Here is an 18,779-nt window from a genome sequence, read left to right as displayed (position 1 = left end):
GTGGAGAAACAATGAATGTTTAGAAAATACTGAACATATTACAACAAACGAGAGGTGGCCAATGATGCTGGGTCGTTTGAAATTTATTTTAGCTGCTTTGAAACCAGGCTCATTACAGCTTCTATTCTGTGCAAAGGAGCAAAGTCTTTGGTAACATATTCCTTTAACATTCAGGTGAATACATGCAATTTCTCACTCACGTATTATTTTGCCGGATTGTGTTGGGTCACTCTCTCATTCAAGGGTTTGACACTAAAGACGATCACAACTTCAGAAGCAGAACTTCCGGTAAGCGTGTGCTACCTAAACATTTTATTTCTGTATTTTACACTTGAAATGCTGGTTTTACTGTCATCTTTTACCTTTCAGTTGACTCTTAGGATCAAAGTGTCCAGGTTTGTCTCTTGATGTCAGGTAGGATGACTTCTTTGCTGGCTTAGTACAAATTGTTAACTGTTCATCCACAATGGTCTTATGTAATGTTCTTCAGTATGTTCTCAATGGGTTGGAGCACCTGACTGGCTCTGCCAAATTTGAGACCGCAACACTCACTCAAGCCCAGACCCGAGGCTCACTGAGCTAATGCAATGCTGTGTCTTCCCTCCTCTTCTCACTGGATAATGGGTACCTACTCGCCACACGATATATATGGATGCAGATGATTGGTGCAGTCAGAGAGAGAAATTTAATAAATGACATTTGAAAATAACCACACCTGAATCCGACACAAGCCTGAAGTCTTGTGCAACCAAACAGCCCAAACCTGACCCAAAACCCAATAACCTACTTCGTTTGAACCTGTCAGGTCCGGTAGCAGAACTCTACAATGAAGACCTCAAATGCTGATTTTTTTTGTCATGGATTCAAGTTAGAGAGAAACCTGAAGTTCAAAGTTAACACCGTGTTTAGATTTCCTGGATCTTTATTTCATTTGGATGGTTTCCATGTTTGGTTTTGATCTGATGTAGTGGGAGTCTTCACCTGTATCCTCCTCAGAAAAAAATTAACAACCTCAAGAATGCTTCTGGCCTGCTCAGTGTCTTGGAGAAGTTATACTTTTGCTTTTCCTGTTAAAAAAAGGTCAAAAATTATTTGTGAGAATCATTGTCTCCAGACTACATGTGTAGCAACTAGTAACAGCGGGCTGCTGTCATCTTTGGCAGGTTCCTGAAATCCTCATTGATGACTGGTGGGTGCAGCAAACAGAGCATCATATGAGACCATAAAAGCATAGCATCATCATCATCTTCTTCTTGGCTTTTTATACTTACTTAAAGGTACCTTGTGGAGTGTTGTGGAGTGATGGTCGTACATGTAGGTTCCCATTTCATTTGTTTTGTGCACAAAGAAGCACATGGGAGCATGAAGTTAGTGAACTTATTTCCTTAGAGTGATGTTTTCATTGCTGTCATTAATCTTTGGTAACAGTTGCCTTCATGCCAAAGGAACACAGTGTGGCTCGCTGATGTGTTTTTAATAGTGTTTTGAACAAAAACAGAGGTCTACAGCACAAAAGAATAAGATACTGTAGATCAGGCTTTGGGTATACTGTACACGCAATACTTGTAAGTAGGATCAATGCATGTGAGAATTGTTGACCATAAGAAAACTTCAGAAAATCACCGTCCTCGTCCTTTTACAAACACATGTGGCAAGATAAAAATAGAAAAATAAGAGATCAAATGAAAGACTATATGGTCGGAATATTTACTGGAGTGAGCAATAACTTTGAAGATACTGGAGTTCATTAGGTAAGCTTAATGATATGCTACATTCTGCATATACATGACATGTTGCTTTGCTACTTCCTGATACGTCTCTCAAAACTGTACAGCTTCCCAATTTACCCAATTAAAAACAAACAATGGCCTGAGGTTACTTTTATGACTTACACAAAATCTCTAAACTTTAAATTGTTATATTGCATCCTAAATATAGTGTAATACTATATTATAAAATTCACACATAATAAACATTTTATATGGCCTTTAGGGACAGCATGACTTATCACAGACTGGCATAGTTACAATACAATATTTATAAAATAAAAACAAAGGCACAGTTATTTACAAAAATATATTTGTAGTTTACAATATTTACATCATGTTATACTTAATTAGCCATCTGCGATGCGATCCTCTCTTCCAAAAGGTGATTTAGTCTGGCCAGAAATACTGTGATATTTTTAAGTGAGTATGCTTCACAAGGTGGACAGCCGACCTAAAATTCAAAAGAGATACAATTTAACGTTTTTAAACGTGAATAAAAAAGGTACTTAAAAAAATGAAAATACCACAGATAAAAGCTAATAGGACAAATGTCTCAATTTAGTTTTGTGTAATATAGTACGTTGGATTTGTGGTGACGAAATTGTATCAACTCTGAATTGTGAGGAAGTTAACCATAAAAAAGTATGATGAGCCCTGAAAAGCTTAATTTTGCGTACAGTTTTACACACACTGGATATTTTATTAATGCCAGATTCATCAATCGTTATATGAAGAATGACAATTTGTCTTTTCAGTAGAGACAGCCCAAAGTTTACTGCCATGTTTATTTAAAAGGGACATATAATGCACAGTTCTAGGTCAACTTTTTTGATCCAGGGCTCTACCAGAATATATTTGCATGATTTACAGTTCAAAAAACTCCTTATTCAACTTATACTGACCCTTTACACAGCCCTTCAGTTCAGCCTCTTTCTGAAACAGCCTGTTTTAGCTCCTGTCTTATTAAGGGCCCCCTCCTGATGAATAGGATTTCACTACTTCATTCATCATGTTCACAGCAGGCTTTTGACTCACAGCATTTCTACATACGTTAACCTCAACTTTTAGAATTTTGACTATGTTTAACATAGATATCCAACATCTTAACAGTATATAAATAACCATAATAACCATAAAGCCATAAAAAGCATGATATGTCCCCTTTAAATGCAAATGTTGTTCATGGCTATAGCATGTTGTCTTGTCCAGTAGTTCTGATTGACTGAAACATAAATAAGTGTTCATTCATTTACATAAAATGCAATTGAAATTTAGGTCTTAATTTCTATCTTCTCACCTCATTCTAAATTCAATCACCAATGAAACAAAAAAACGGATGTATTTCCTGCGTGAAATCCGGATTACTATCTGTTAAGAGGGAAATGTAAACAGGGCTTACCTGGTCAGCTCCAGGCATTGTTTTAATGTATTCATTGAAATTTAAGATGTGATACACTGCATCAATCGTAATTTTTTCCTCATGCAGGACCATTATCAACTCCAACATGTAACACTTGAGCGCCATGATTCTACAGTTCTCCTAGGAGAGAAAGAAATGCTTCAGTATGGACACTTACATTGACTTGCAGATTTATTTCATTAACAGGTATAAACAGCTGTGTAGCTGTGTCATGTTCTTGCTCAGGTATTTGATACCTAAGCAAGCTACTGCTCATGCTCACAAATCAAGAAATATTGTGAATTCTGTTTTAAGTTGATTTCTTACTTGATAGTACTAGTGCTCTCACAGCTATACAATTTGATGGCTTATATCCATGTGGTGTGCCAATTTAATGATGGAGGTCACTTAAAATCTTATAAGGATAAAGCTGGCATTATTTTATATTTTTATTATTATCAACAAATCCCATGAAAATCCCAATTGTTCCTACAGAAGATAGTAAATGGACCGCATCTACTCTTGTCTTTCAACCACTCAAAGCACTTTAGACTACATGCCAACATTCACCCATTCACACACGCATTCATACACTGATGGCACTGCCTTTGGGTGCTATTTGGGGTTCAGTATCTTGCCCAAGGACAATTCAACATGCTGACTGAAGGAGCTGGGCATCGAATTGCCAATCTTCTGATTAGTGGAAGACCTGCTCTACCTCTGAGCCACAGCTGCCCCAGATGTAAATCTTTACAAACAGGTCACAAATGTATAGTTTCATTATGAGAAAGGGATCACTAATCTTCTAAAACAGCTGGGCACTTTAGTTTTTAGCTAAATGTTACTTACACCTATCTTGCGAGACAGCTGGATTCATGAGATCACGTGAGAATCCATCTTGTCAGGCTTCAAGTTATACACTTGTGTCAATCAGCATTGCAAATCCAGCTGCCTTGCAAGGTAAGACATGATAGACGGTGATGGACAGATGGTTCATCCAATCACCTGCCGAGTATGTTTTTGAAAGTGCCTGCTGTTTTCCAAACAATTTCCATGGACAACTTCTCAGATGGTTCTGTGTAACAAACCATCTGGTGCATCAGGTTATACTCAAACGGGTGTAAGAGTGCATTTGTGCGGATTATCAAGTGCGGATTAATACATATGTATTGCTTTAGTGAGTATTAACAGCAATAAGACGATGTATGTGGAATTGATTAAAAATAGACTATGGTGCTCATGCTCATGGTGATAAAGGAACAAATCACCCAATGCAATGGTGTGGCTCATTGATGTGTTTTTAATAATTTTTGGACAACAATGGAGCTCTGTGGCACAGAGGAATAAGATAAAGCAAGCTTTGATACACAGATTATACTTGTTAATTGGATCCATTATTGCTGGTTTTGGTCTTTTCACATGATTTGTAAGAAAAAGCCTTATTCTTTGAGTTTTGGTTTCTGAATTACAATGGGATACTCTGATTTTTATTTATTTCTAGCTTAAATCGAAACAAAACTTTAACATATACTTTTTACAACTTACCTTAATGTCATCAGTTGATGGAGCGTACAGCATAGCATCAGATTTCTAAACAGAGGTAAGAAGTTAAACACTATAATTTGACAAATTATGGTTTTGAGTAATGTTTTCAAATATAATCATTAAAAATAATTACCTACTACTGATACTGATAAAGCAATAGATTATATTAAAGTGTCAACAAAGTATCAGTGAAAATAGAAATATCATGGTTTCTACAATACAAAACAAAAGTGCTAAAACATAACCAAAATTATTTGATACCTTCTCTCACCTCAATGGTTTGTTTCACTTCCTCCACGCAATGCTTTAGATCACGTAAATGCGGCCCCTGAGCAGAACACGTAGACATACTCAAAAAGCTTTAGGAGAATAAAGAGACAATGATTATAATACACTGTCTGTGACAGTAATCAGCTTTAATTAAAGTCAGATGTGCATGTTAATGTCTGTCATTGTCTAAAATCTATTGTATTTATTACTGACCCCCTGTCTCTGTATGCTACTTACTCAGCTACAAGTCTCGCAGACAGAAACTATATTCAACAGTCAATTTAGTTGTTGGCATGTTGCCACACTGTTGGGGTGGTTTGAAAGCTTTCAAAGTAATGGATCTGATACATAGATAGAAAATAATCCCCTTCTGATGGAACATTACAAGCCACTTATGCTTGTATGGATAAGTAATATCAAATTGTAAGACTTTTTGGATGAAAGAAATTTGATCTTTTGTTGTTGAGACACATTTCCTCTCATGAATAATGTTGAATATGTGACACTCTCTGAGTGTTTTTCCAGCTACAGTATATCACAGATTTTAGAAACATTTACTCTGTTATTTCTAAGGATGATCACCAGTATTTTATTAACTTCAGATAACAAAATACACTGTTTGCCTACCTCAGAAGTAAGAAACAAAGCCACACCTGAGTTTTGTGGCTCTCTCGGCACAGGTTACAGGTCAGCTGGAACTGGGCGCCTTTCTAGAAACAAAGTAAGAAAAGATTAGTGTGTAGTCCTTCGGGTAATTTGGTCAAGCATGAATGAGACAGTTGACAGAAAAAGTGCTGGTTAACGGGATCATTTTTACCTTGATGTAACTTAATTTAAGAGCATAAAACATCTTTTTATTGTTCAAACAGTTACACATGAAAAATCCCTTTCACTTGATTCATTTATTTGTTGATTCATTCAACATTCACTATCAGCTGTATACAGTAAGTTTGTTTCAGTTAGTTCAGTAAAGTCAATTTAGCTCTGAACTGATCCTCAAGAGGAGGGGTCATTACAATGTCAGCACTACTGATATTTCTTGAACAGCATGATCATCCCATCATGCATTGTGAAACTGTGCCCCCTCAAAAAATTGACTGCATGACGCCCCTGACTTTACATATACAAGACGGGTGACGGGTGACAAATTAAAGGAAAAACTAACATTAAGTGTCTTAGTAAGGTGTTTGGTCACCATGTGCCGCCAGAACAGCTTCAATACACCTTAGTATTGATTCTACAAGTCTCTGAACTCTACTGGAGGGATGAACGCCATTCTTCCAAAAGATATTCCCTCGTTTGATGTTTTGATGATGGTGGTGGAGAGTGCAGTCCAAAATTTCCAATAGGTGTTCAATTGGGTTGAGATGCGGTTGCTGCGAAGGCCATAGCATATGATTCAAATCATTTTCATACTCATCAAACCATTCATAGACCATAATTTCCGATCCTATTTACTGACATCTTTCCCATAGATCTAAATGCAGATGTCACTTTAGTCACAGTTCCTATGGGAATACCAGCCAGTTGAGCAGTCTTTGTGACTGAAGCTCCTGCCATCCGTGCCCCAAAAATGAACCCTCTTTCAAAGTCACATAGATCTTTTCCTCCTGCCATCTTGATACAAAATCAGAATCAGCTGGGCCTCCTCATCATTTTTACACATGCCACAGAGCATGATTGGCTGTTATTTGCTTAATTGTACCATGCGGTGTACCTGTGTGGAAGCATTTGCATTTATATTTCTCCACTCATTTATTCAGGTTTTTCCTTTAATTTGTCACCCATCTGTATGTATAGGCCGAAAATGAATCTCATCGCTGTGCAAATACAAATTGCTGTTTTTAGAGAACAAGAACCTCTTGTGATACCAAAATGTTTGCCTGCTGTGGTTTCCCCTTTCAGACAGGGGGAAATTACTGCTACTGTCTCCATTGTTTCCACTGTAAACAACAGCAGCCCTGCCGCTAACATAGGGCCTGAGTTGACAATGGTTGAAGTCAGCTTGCGTGTGGTAAACACAGAAGCCACACAGAGGAAAAGAACACAGGAACTTCTTCTTGGTATCAGAGTATCCTAAATTGTACACCTCTGCAGTGATCAAACATATCAATTACAAGAGCCCCACATCAGATTCAAACTGATCAACTCAACTGATCATTCAAAAGATTCTACTTTAAAGATCCACCCCAGACATGTTTTAAGATGTAAACTAGAAGAATGTACTCAGTAGAGTGCAGATCTTTGCCAGGTCTGTACATTCAACTTTAGTGGATCATATCATATCAGATATGGAAATACCTTTTGCTATGTCGTAATACATATCATAAAACGGTGAGGACTACTGAAAAGACAAAAGTCTAAGCTTTACTTTAGGCTCATAAGGAATGGCGTCATGAAATAGTGTTGTGAATGACCAAAGGATTTAATATACAAATGTGAAGTGAGATCATTACATTTTCTCTGTAACTCTCTGTGTGCCTTTGGACAGTAATGATCTTTTGTTATTGTTGAGAGGCCCCACTGGCCTTCTCCATCCTGTTTCATGACCTAGAAGACCCTACTCGGGTCTTGGTATAAGCAGAACATGTCAAGGGGTCAAGGGTCACATATGGCTCGGGGCTCTTGGTTTCTTGAGTCTTGGGAAAATGTGACTCTTATGCAACATACATGTGCATGTAAATGTGTATCTTGTGGCTGTGTGCCATTGGCTGCAATTATATAAACTGATACATTGACCAGTCACAGTCATTTCTCTGTTCCTTCTGCAACTATAAGGAACAGAGGGTTTTGGTTTATTAGGTTTGCTCTTTGTTTGAGACAGAAGTGATGCAAATCTTTGTGTTTGTATGTTAATATTTTTTTAATCTTTTACCCAGCAATGTGTATTATTTCATATGTGTGTTGTTGGCCTCATACTCCATGTGTTTGAGACAAGAGGCGGGCCTGCACACAGTCATAAAGCCTGATAGCAAGAAAGGGTGCCAGGTCAAACAATTTGCCTGCAGAACAGAGAGAGAATTTCTCCACAGAGACAAAGGACCACCGTGTCTTTATCTGAGTTGACTCTGCTGTTTTCTCTGCAACGCCCGCCAAGAATCAGCTGCCATCAAAACACAGACAGAGCAAGAGGATGTCCCTGTCAGCGTCAGGAACTGAGCCGCACCTGAAAGACGGAATAAAACACACACCCTACTCGCTTTCTGAAGTGATCAAACAATAGGTGTCTGGGCAGAGATAATGTTATATTGTTTGTTGTTAGCTTTTAGCTATTTAAGCTTTATTGCTTGTGTTATTGTTGTTTGCAACGAATTGACGGACCGCTGAATCCCTTTGTTCTGCTTTACTCCGAGGAGTATTTGAACTTTGCTGCCTGTTTAGATGTGTTCACCACACTAGACCTTCATGTGTTTGTCTCACTCGGGACTACTGCTGTGTTTGTGCCACCATGAGTGAGAAAGTGCATTACAGACTGCCGTCCGTACGCCCCCTCTCTGTGGACAAAGCAACTGCTTCCCTCCCATCCATGGTCGTGATTCCGCCAAGAGTCGGCTTTCCCTCCTCTTTCTTTCCCTCTCTTGTTACCAACACACACGCACGGACGCGCGCGTACAAACATGTACACAACACACGCACCTCTTTTACACATCTGACAGTCAGATAAGATGTGACACAGCACCACTCTGCTCCTTGTTATCTACCATTAGACACTTGTGTTTGATACACTGAATTGAGTGAGTGCAGAGATGTCGACCCCCAGGCAGCGCTATCTTGCTATTGTCTGACCAAAACACCACAGTCACATCCGCCATTTGGTCCTCACATGATGTGACTTTCTCCCATACTCACATCCGCCATCTAAACTCTCGCACGTCATCACACCAGATCACATCCACCATCTTGCCACACACACACACACACACACACACGAATATCCACCCACACACACCCACCTGCATTTGTGTTTAACCGTGTACAGCTGTTGTTTTATGTATGTTTGCTTAGGTATAATTAGATTTTAGGATAGTGATTTATTGATCAAAGCATCTGCTAACTTTGTTAACTTTGCTATGTTTAATAAACACTGTTATATCTTTAAGTCTTTTGTCACTATTGTGCATGTTTATTGTGAAAAGTGGCTGATTGAGAGAGTCAGAGCTCAAACTCAAACCTTCGTTCACCTATGAATGTTAATATCCCTCAGATATTAGCATTCTAGGTGAACTCTTTTATGGGACTACCTCACTGTCTGGTTATTGGTCCTGGTTTGCGGGTGGTGCCTCATTATTATGAATGAATATTAATAATTTATATTTTCTAATAATCAATAATTATCTTGGATAATTATTAATTATTGCTAATAACCAGCCGTGCTCCTCCCAGATCCAACAGTGTTTAGTGTTTTCAGACAATTTCAGACAACAATATGTTTTCCAAAAATTGTGAATAACTGCAACCACGAGAGGTCCATACAGTCATAATGGTCATAACATCATGTGCTCAAAAAATATTTGGCTTATGGGTCCAGTGGTATGTGAGATTAACTGCGGACAGATACACAGACACACACCCAAACGTATGATCCCCTCCAGGCTTACGCCTGGCGGAGATAATAAAATACTCTACTTTGAATAATAATTTGTGTCTAATATGGTTTTTCCACAAAAAGTTTTAATTATCTTGTTAAAATCTCTAAAAATACATCTACTCCACCCTCATTAGGGTTAGGGTTTTATCATTTTTGTCTGCCCTATCTTTGATCAAGCTTTGATTCTGTGCTTAGTGTTGTTAATATGTGAGCACTGGCTCAAGCTGACATAAGCCCTGTTGTCAGATGACTCTTTCATAAACCATATTCAGGCACATCAGGAATATATCCCTGTCCTTTGGACAGAGCCACTCTGCCACTGCAACCCACGCTGTGGTCAAAAGGGGGGGTATTACACCTGTAGTGATATGAATTACCATAGAGAATGAATAGAAAAAGTTAAGAGAGTTACACACATGGTCGCGCCCTCTGCCTCCATCTTCACTCCACTTATGAGTAGGAGACATCTTCAGGAGTTGAACTCTTAAACTACAAATTTCGAGGGAGAAGGAGGAGGTGTCATTTTAAAGAATTTTTGAGGTGGTAATTGAACTTTTTTTGTGGGAAAACCATATCAGACACAAAATATTATTCCAAGCAGCCTATTTCTATATGTCATAAAACATGTCTGGAGGGGATCTTTAAAACTCTGCTCACAGGCTAATGCATCAATAATAATAATAATAGTGATTAACAAAATACTTTGATAATAATCTGAAAGGAAAGGGGAGTCTGCATATCAAGGGTGTTAACCTTCAATACATTTTACTAGTAATACTTTTTTTACTTACTTACTGTCTCATCCTCTTTTGTGCCAGATGTTAAGGGTTATGCATTTTTAAATAAAAACTGAGCTAATCTCATTACTGGACCATTAAAATTAAAGACACATTGTTATTTACAGTACATGTCTGCAATTTATAGTTGTTTTTATTCATATGAATAAGAAGAAAAATTTTCAGTTGTTTACTGTAACATTTACGGTAAGAAACTATTCATGTAGACTACAATAGAAACACTAAAAATACAGTATATTACTGCAGGCCTATAGCTACAGTATCAAACTGTAAACCTCATATTCGCAGCAGAATACTGTCATATATTTTACAGTATTTAACTATTAAGGAGATCTAACATGGCGGCGACCTTTTGCTGAATGAACTGAGTAAACTGAGTAAACATGTTAACTTTACAGGATTTACAAAAGATTTAAACACCTCCTGATTCAAATTACATTCACCGATCATCTGTCACCACCTACCCGGACCACTACATCTTTACAGTGGAGGACATAATGGATCTTGAAGCATTCATCGACGACTAGGCCTACTACAACCGGCAGATCAACATGGAGTCAGACTCAGCCAAACCCAGCACCAAAAGACAAAAGACAGACTCTTCAACGGACGCAGACGATCTACAAACCACAGAAGTTGAGGTTAGTGTGCTAGCAAGCATAAACAAAAAACTGGATTTATTAGTTTCACTACACGAAGAGGTTAAAGACATACACAATAGCCTGGGGTTTGCCCACCACAACATCATCACACTACAAAAAACCAACCAGGACTTACAAACCACCGTTAAAACTCTCGACGAACAAATACATAGCCTACCATCTCCAAAGAAAATAAGATTCTGAAAGAAACTATGTTGGATTTACAAACCCGTTCTATGCGCGACAATCTCATCTTCTCTGGCGTCTCTGAGCAAACACCCGACAACCCAGAAAACCTCATAAAAAACTTCATGAAAACTCAACTGAAAATCCCCCCAGAAACTGTACAAAACATCACCTTCCACAGAGTACACCGCCTCGGAAAACCATCAACCAAAGGACCCCGGCCTAAAATAAGCTGGAACAAATCCACTATTCTACCTTTGACCGCAAATGCCTGGGATTCTGCAGCCCAAGATCCCTCTCTCCCAGTCCACATTGGTAATATCAAATACTTAGGCATTAATATTTCCTCCAGGCTGTCAGAGTTGTTTAACCTCAACTACACCCCTCTGCTGAAAAACATAGAAGATGATTTTAAACACTGGACCAAGTTACCACTTACTCTTATTAGACACATTACAACAGTTAAAATGAAAACCCTCCCACAAATCAACTACCTATTTTCATTACTTCCCATTACCATCACTGACAACTGGTTTCAAACTTTAAACTCTTTAACAACTCAATTCTACTGGAAAAATAAAAAAAACAAGAATCTCACTTTCAACATTACAGAGCACAATATCACAGGGTGGCCTAGAAGCACCAAACTTCCTTCATTACTTCTTATCAAATCAACTACAATATTTACTCAAATGGATCCATAAAGATAATTACAGTACACCATGGTTACAGATAGAACAAAATCAATGTAAAACCACTTCACTCACAGACCTCCCATTCCTACCACAATCAATCAAGAAACAAGATTACTACAAGAACATCACAATCTCCTCAACTCTGACAGCCTGGTGGAAAGCCCACAAAATCACCAAATCATCACTAGCACCATGTAGGTTCACCCCGATTTGGCACAATCCGGACTTCCAACTGTACAACACTTCTGTTCACTTTCTATCATGGCACCAAAAAGGAATCACTCACGTCCATCACTTATTTGAAAATAACCAGTTCATATCATTCAATACACTTATCCAGAGGTATGGGGTTGGGAGAGACCAATTCCTGCAATATCAACAACTAAAATCCATTATTAAATCTAAAATCAACATATCCAATAACACATTACAGCCTTCCAAATTAAGCGAAGAAATCTTTAAAATTACAAACCCCAAACGAATAATTTCAAAAATTAAAAAACTTCTTTCATTGACAGACACCTCCATAACACTCCCAACCACAAAATGGGAAAAGGACCTGGCTCTATCTCCCAACCCCGATTTCTGGATACAAATCAATAAAAACATCTTCTCCATGACTACCAATTCAAATTTACAACTAATACAATACAAAACCATCCACAGAATACACATCACTCAAGGAAAAATGTTTAAAATGGGATTGATCGATACAGATATCTGTTCACAATGCACCTTGGGTCACATAGATGATTATTTTCATGCCACTTGGTCTTGCCAGCCAGTTTTTTCATTTTGGATAACAGTCACAGAAAAACTATCGAGTATCTTAGGCTGCAGAATCTCAGCATCCCCATCGCTCTGCTTGCTGGGAGACTTGACACATATCACAATCCCAACTAAACACAAAAACCCGTTATTGATTTCTCTAACTATCGCCAAGAAAATAATATTTCAAAACTGGAAATCCAAACATTCCTGCCATATCACTCACTGGACTAATCTACTCTCAGAACACATCTCAATAGAAAAAATAACAGCTTGCAAAACAAACAATATATCAGCCTTTGAGGAAACATGGACCATATTCATAAATCACCTAAAACTCCACCCAGAATCCAATCCAAATCAATAGCCAAAACCAGAGCCACATACATGACCACATATCAGACCACATACCCAACCAATTTTTTTTTTTTATTATTATTTTTTAAAATTTTATTTATTTATTTTTTAAATTTAATTCACTTTTCCTTTCCCTTTTTTGTTGTTGTTGTTGTTGTTGTTGTTGTTTTGTTTGTTCATTTTTGTTTTTATTTCTTTGTTTTACTTCCAGTTATACATATATATCATCAACATGTGTCATGATAGGCTAATTATTGTTATTTAGAAACTAAATATCTTTATCATTATTATTATTATTATTATTATTATTGCTATCACTACTATTGTCATTTATGCCACTATGAATTATACTATTATTATTATCATCACTACTATTGTTATTCCAGATAGTACACCAAATTTGGCACGCAAATCAGGTCTGGTGAAAAATTTGATAAAATGTAAAAATTAACCCCCGAAGTGCCAAAATGTTCTCGAGAGCGCCACCTATGTATCTAAAACGGCCGCCACGGCCCGTAGGAATGTCGAATCAAAACTCAATTATTCGTCTCATCAAGACCTACAAATCATACGCTGACACCCCTGACCTAAATCCAACAGGAAGTCTGCAATCTCAATTTCAAAGTATGATTTTTTGCCAATTTTGGACCTTGAATAAACGCTATCTCCTCCTAGGGCGTTAATGGTATCGGCTTCAAACTTTAATACATGACTTATCACACTGTGTTGAGCAAAAGTTATTAAAAACTTTGTAATAACTCGAACAGTTTAGATTTAGTAAGCCCTGAAAGTTGGAGTGCGACATTACACCTTACAATGTAAACCAATGGGGAGGCAATCTCTGGGCATGGACTTTGTGCCAAACTGGGGCATCTGGCGTCTAAACTATAAGTCCGACCACTTTCAAACCTGTATCAATGGATTCGCGACGAAAATTCCTACAAAAAAATGTGATTTTTATGTAGGATTTGGCCAAAGTTATGGGATTTATGAGGATATTTCACAAGTAGAGTACACTAATATCCTTCTCTGCAGTTGAGAGGGAGAGAGAGAGAATGGGGGGGGTAAAGTAAACATCCACTGCCTGTGACAGAAGCCCTTAGACTGCGCCACACTCCACTTACTTAGTGCTTCTACACATGTGACAGGAGTGTTCAATCCTTACTTTTTTTCAAGGAGTACATGTGCTCCTAAATGAAAGAAATTAGGGGCATACATATTACTTTAGGAGCACACTGAAAAATGTTCAAGTAAGAGTTTCTTAAAGAAAACAATTCATTAAATACATATTTACAATTTATCACATACATATTTAAACTCTGTGTGTGTGTGTATGTAAATCACAATTTGTTGTTTTTAGGGGTGCTTGATTATGGTAAAAATCATAATCACGATCATTTTTGTTCTATATTGAGATCATGATTATTCAACATGATCACTTTTTGACTGTAATTTTTGCCAATTGCTGATGTTGATATATGCACATATTTTATATGAGGGAAGAACTCAGGAAGGCTAGAGTTCCGGAGCTCAGTATTAAAACTGTAATGGACCTGCCATGAGGGTGGAGCAAACTCCATTTCCAAGGATGCTTTGCGATTTTCACACCTCAGCAGGGAACAGTCAACATCGGTCCCTCATTGGCGGAGACGCAGCCATGACATCACCACCCCTTTATAACCGAGCACGCCCAAAATGCACGTCTTTCTCATGTCACTGAGCTACGGGTAACTCCTGTTCCCCTGTGAGTTAGTTTGACTACCCCACGAACATGTTTTCCCCTCATCGAAGACTCCCTTCGTCGGACGAGACGAGACTTTGCCCGTGTTCACCCGAACACATTCCTGGATCCGAGAGAGACCGCTGCTGCAACCAGCGTCCTCAAATTCCCCCGAGAAAGAAGAAATAAAGTTACTTCAGCATAACGTGGAACGGCTCTGCCCTGCTCATCTTCGCCGAGTCGACTCTGACGTTCTCTCCGCCACTCCACTCAGAGCCAGCTGCCGTGATTTTCACCGACCATGCGAGAACGGCACCGTCTGCCTCCGAGCCAAGAACAAAGTTGGGCATTAAAACGGACTACACACACCCTGCTCGCTTTCTGAAGCGACCAAGTAAGAGGCATAAGTCTGGGCATAGGCCGTGTTAGTTGTGTTTTCGGTTATTAGTCCCGGTTTCCGGGTGGTGCTCCGTATTTGTTAGTTCATATTAATAATTCTATTAATTGTTATAATTAGTTAATTATCGTTGATAATTGATATTGCAAATAAGCAACTGTGTTCCTCACAGATCCAACAGTTGGTGCCTGAATTATTGATTAAGGTTAACAATATTTTGATTTCATAATCCATAATTATTTGTGATAAACAGAGGGGTGGGCTCACAGAGAGAAACCGGTTAGTATTGTGTGTCAAAAGACTCACACTGATCATCTCCAAACGTTTTCTTGGTTCCCAGAAGCTTAGATGACTGCGCCGCGGCCCGATGTGCGAAGGCCCGTTCAACGCTGCTTGCAGCTTTAATTACTGCTGTTGTTCTAGTCCTTGAGTGTGGTGGCGGTGGAGGTAGAGGCAGTCGTAAATCCGGGTAAAGTCTTATATGCAGGGCGGTGGGGGGCGGAGCCATGCGGGGCGTGGAGGCGCCCGCCTCTCCCAACTCCTTGCCCTCCGGTGGTATAGCCGCGGTCCTTGGTGAGAGCGGCCGGAGATTACTGGCTGTGGTAGGCCTACCTCTACCCCTACCCCTCTTATAGCAAAAAAAACAAAACAAACAAACAAAAAAATCTATGGTCACCTTCCACCGGACAAACTCTCTCCCAAACAGAACGGCAAACAAACAAACAACAAAAGAAAGAGAAGGGGAAAAGAAGCAAAACAAACAAATATCACAGGAGGAATACCCCTTAGCTGGTCTCAGCTAGTCGGATCCCTGGGCTGTAGCGGTGTTGCTAAGGGGGCTGGCTGTCGTGTGGGAGGGTGATGGTGGCCTCCCCTCCTTGGGCTCTGTGTGTTTAGCTCCACCCCCCATAGCCATATTAAATTAATTTAATTGATATACACTCAAATAGATATAAATTGATATAAATTAATATAAATAGCTAATTATTTAACCCATTTCACTGTTATTGTGGCTGCCTCTGCCGCTGCCGCCGCCACAGCATACTATCAAACAAGACTATTATCATTATTACATTATATTGCTCCTCTCTCTCTCTTCTTTTCTCACTTTCATTCACTCACCCCCCTTCCCCTTTCCCACAATCAATCCATATTGCTTAGTTGCTTTCTACATTTACTATCTTTTTCATTGTAATATGATGTTGTCATTGCTGTTGTTTGTCATTATTTTTGTTTGTCTATCTGCTTGATTTGTCTTTTTTTTTGTTTTGTTTTGTTTTTGTTTGTTTTGTTTCCACTATGTCTTGTCAACAGTATCACCAATAAAAAAACAACAAAACAAAACAAAAAAAAAACCTATTAAAGTAAATTACGATAGTGACACTGTAAAAAATGGTAAAATGCTGGCAACTACAGCTGCCAGTAGTTTACTGTAACTTTGTATCTTTTTGTATCGAAGTAAAGTACAAGTACTTGTACTAACCACTTTCCATTGCTGCCTATCATCAAGTATATACATGGTTTGATATACATAAATAATCAGCAGGTAAATGTCTACCTCTTCATTCTAACCCACTTAAAACGTGTTGACCATTAAATAAGCGTCAAGTACCCTATTAAACATCAAACTCTTGCGTTCAATTTTTTTACTCCGGTAGAAGTAAAAAGTATCAGCAATTACCAAAAGTACAAGTACTCACAATGCAGAATGGCCCATCCGTGAATATTAAATATTATATAATAATATTATGATTATTGATGTCTTTATATGTAATCATCTCTTTAATATTGCAGCTGATAGCTAATAGCCTACATCATAAATTATATGTGTTGATTATATTTTTTATTGCCAATCCGAACCTGCAAAGTAAAGCTGCGAAATAAATGTAGCGGAGTAAAACGTACAATATTTTCCTCTGAGATTTTGTTGAGTAGAAATATATAGTAGCACAAAATGGAAGTAACTCATGCGAAGTACGTCAAAGCATAAATAAACTTGTTTACTTTCCTCCACTGCAGAAGGAGGAGCTTGTTAAAACAGATGACGTCCCATGTTATTAACCGAAAGTGAAACCAACCGCTGACACATCTGCTCTATGGTTTTAACCAAATCACCATTATGGTTCACGGTTCACCGACAGTGGCTGAAAAGTCTTCCCAGACCGCACGTGGCTCATAAAATTGACACACCTCCGATCATTACGCACTACTTATTTCCTACCTGTGTGAAAACTTTGCCACCTTTCTACCTGACTTAATAAAAACGCAGCTTCTACAGGTTGAAAACAGAGGTGTAATCATGCTCTCTCTCTCACACACACACACACTCACACACACACACACACAGCGGGAGTCAGTTTACCGGTCGCTGGTCTCCGGGGCACGTGAGCTGAACAAGGATCACCGGGAGCGCCGTCATGAAGTCTTTCATCTGCGCAGCGGTTTCTCTCCTACCCAGTGGAGCACCAGTCCAAGATCACATTTTTGCATTTCATCTGTGATAATGTGGCTGTGTTGTCTCATCGGTCTGTGTCCACTAAGAGTAAATTATTGAGGCGAGTGTGAGTGCGTCCAGATTTCGCTCCAGGAGGCGACTCACACACGCCCTGCTGACTTTTAAGTTCACTCCCCCTCTGATTCGTCACTTTTCTTGCTCACAAGTACGTGTCAGAGCAACTATTGAGATTGTTGATAAGACATCTATGCAGAAGCTCTGTCTACCATGTCAAAAACATCTCTAAACTTAGACCCTTATAGAGAAACCCGTCCGTGCCACTTATCTTGTCAGGACTACTGCAATGCGCAGGGATTCAGAGGGATCTGTGGCAGGAGCATCCAGGAGCTCCTGTACGTTCAGAACAGCGCTGCCAGGATCCTGATGAGTGTCCGAAAACACCAGCACGTGACACCAATTCTGTTTTCACTACACTGGCTCCCTGTCTCCTTCAGGCTTGACTACAGAGGTCTTTTTCTCAGATACAAATCCATCAACGGACATACGCCTCCCTACTTACAGGAACTGATCACACCACAAACCTCCATCTGCATCCGCAGATCTGCCAGCAGCTTGCTCCTCCGGGCCCTCAGTACCAAGCTCCTCACCATGGGAGATCAAGCCCTCTGGAACAGCCTTCCTGACTATCTGAGGGCAGCACAGACCCTAGTCTCTCTTTTTTTTTTTAAAAAAAGGCCTAAAAACTTTTCTATTCAAGAAGGCTTTTTCATCTTAACTCCTACTACTGTTTTCTTTACCTTGTATGTTCTGTTACTAATACCGCAGCACTTTGAGTTTCACTGTGAACAAAAAGTGCGATACAAATATTTATGTCAAAGTTTAATAATACCCAATCTATCCTCAAGTCATAGTAATTAGTCAGTCAAATAAGATTTCATTATTTAACAAGCATATGTAAAGCTGATTACATGAATCATATCTTTCAAGATAACATTGGATAACATTTATGTTGCTTTAAAGTAGGCTGAAACTAACATCCAGAATGAGATTGTTATTAATTGATTATTAATGCAGAGGCAGAGTTTGCGAAGATCTTCTTGGAAGCATGCACCAAAGCATCCAAATATGAAGTGCAGTTTTGACCACCGAGGAGAACGACACAGATCCTTTAAAAGGCCTGAATATGAAATCT

At 38.8% G+C, this 18,779-nt stretch overlaps 1 protein-coding gene across 3 annotated transcripts; it reads right to left on the bottom strand.

The window, feature by feature from the left end:
- Positions 1-1,459: 1,459 nt before the first annotated feature.
- On the bottom strand, positions 1,460-18,267 carry LOC122979602 (interleukin-15-like). Of its 3 annotated transcripts, none has more exons than XM_044347175.1 (6): positions 17,495-18,267; positions 5,637-5,693; positions 4,985-5,041; positions 4,714-4,758; positions 3,169-3,309; positions 1,460-2,220 (listed from the first exon to the last, which is right to left on the bottom strand). In XM_044347175.1, exons 1-6 carry the CDS (start codon positions 17,561-17,563, stop codon positions 2,113-2,115), a joined length of 477 nt encoding a protein of 158 aa, XP_044203110.1. In that variant the 5' UTR covers positions 17,564-18,267; the 3' UTR covers positions 1,460-2,112. The 3 variants fall into 3 exon arrangements, with proteins under 3 accessions (XP_044203110.1, XP_044203109.1, XP_044203111.1); XM_044347174.1 differs by having other exon boundaries at positions 4,985-5,072; positions 5,611-5,693; positions 17,495-18,258; XM_044347176.1 differs by lacking the exon at positions 17,495-18,267 and adding an exon at positions 15,439-15,472 and having other exon boundaries at positions 4,985-5,072; positions 5,611-5,693.
- Positions 18,268-18,779: the final 512 nt, after the last annotated feature.

The sequence above is a fragment of the Thunnus albacares genome, chromosome 3, assembly GCF_914725855.1.
Source record: "Thunnus albacares chromosome 3, fThuAlb1.1, whole genome shotgun sequence".
NCBI classification, from domain to species: domain Eukaryota; kingdom Metazoa; phylum Chordata; class Actinopteri; order Scombriformes; family Scombridae; genus Thunnus; species Thunnus albacares.
Note: the sequence above shows the minus strand (reverse complement) of the source record. Positions and strands in the feature narration are given on the sequence as shown.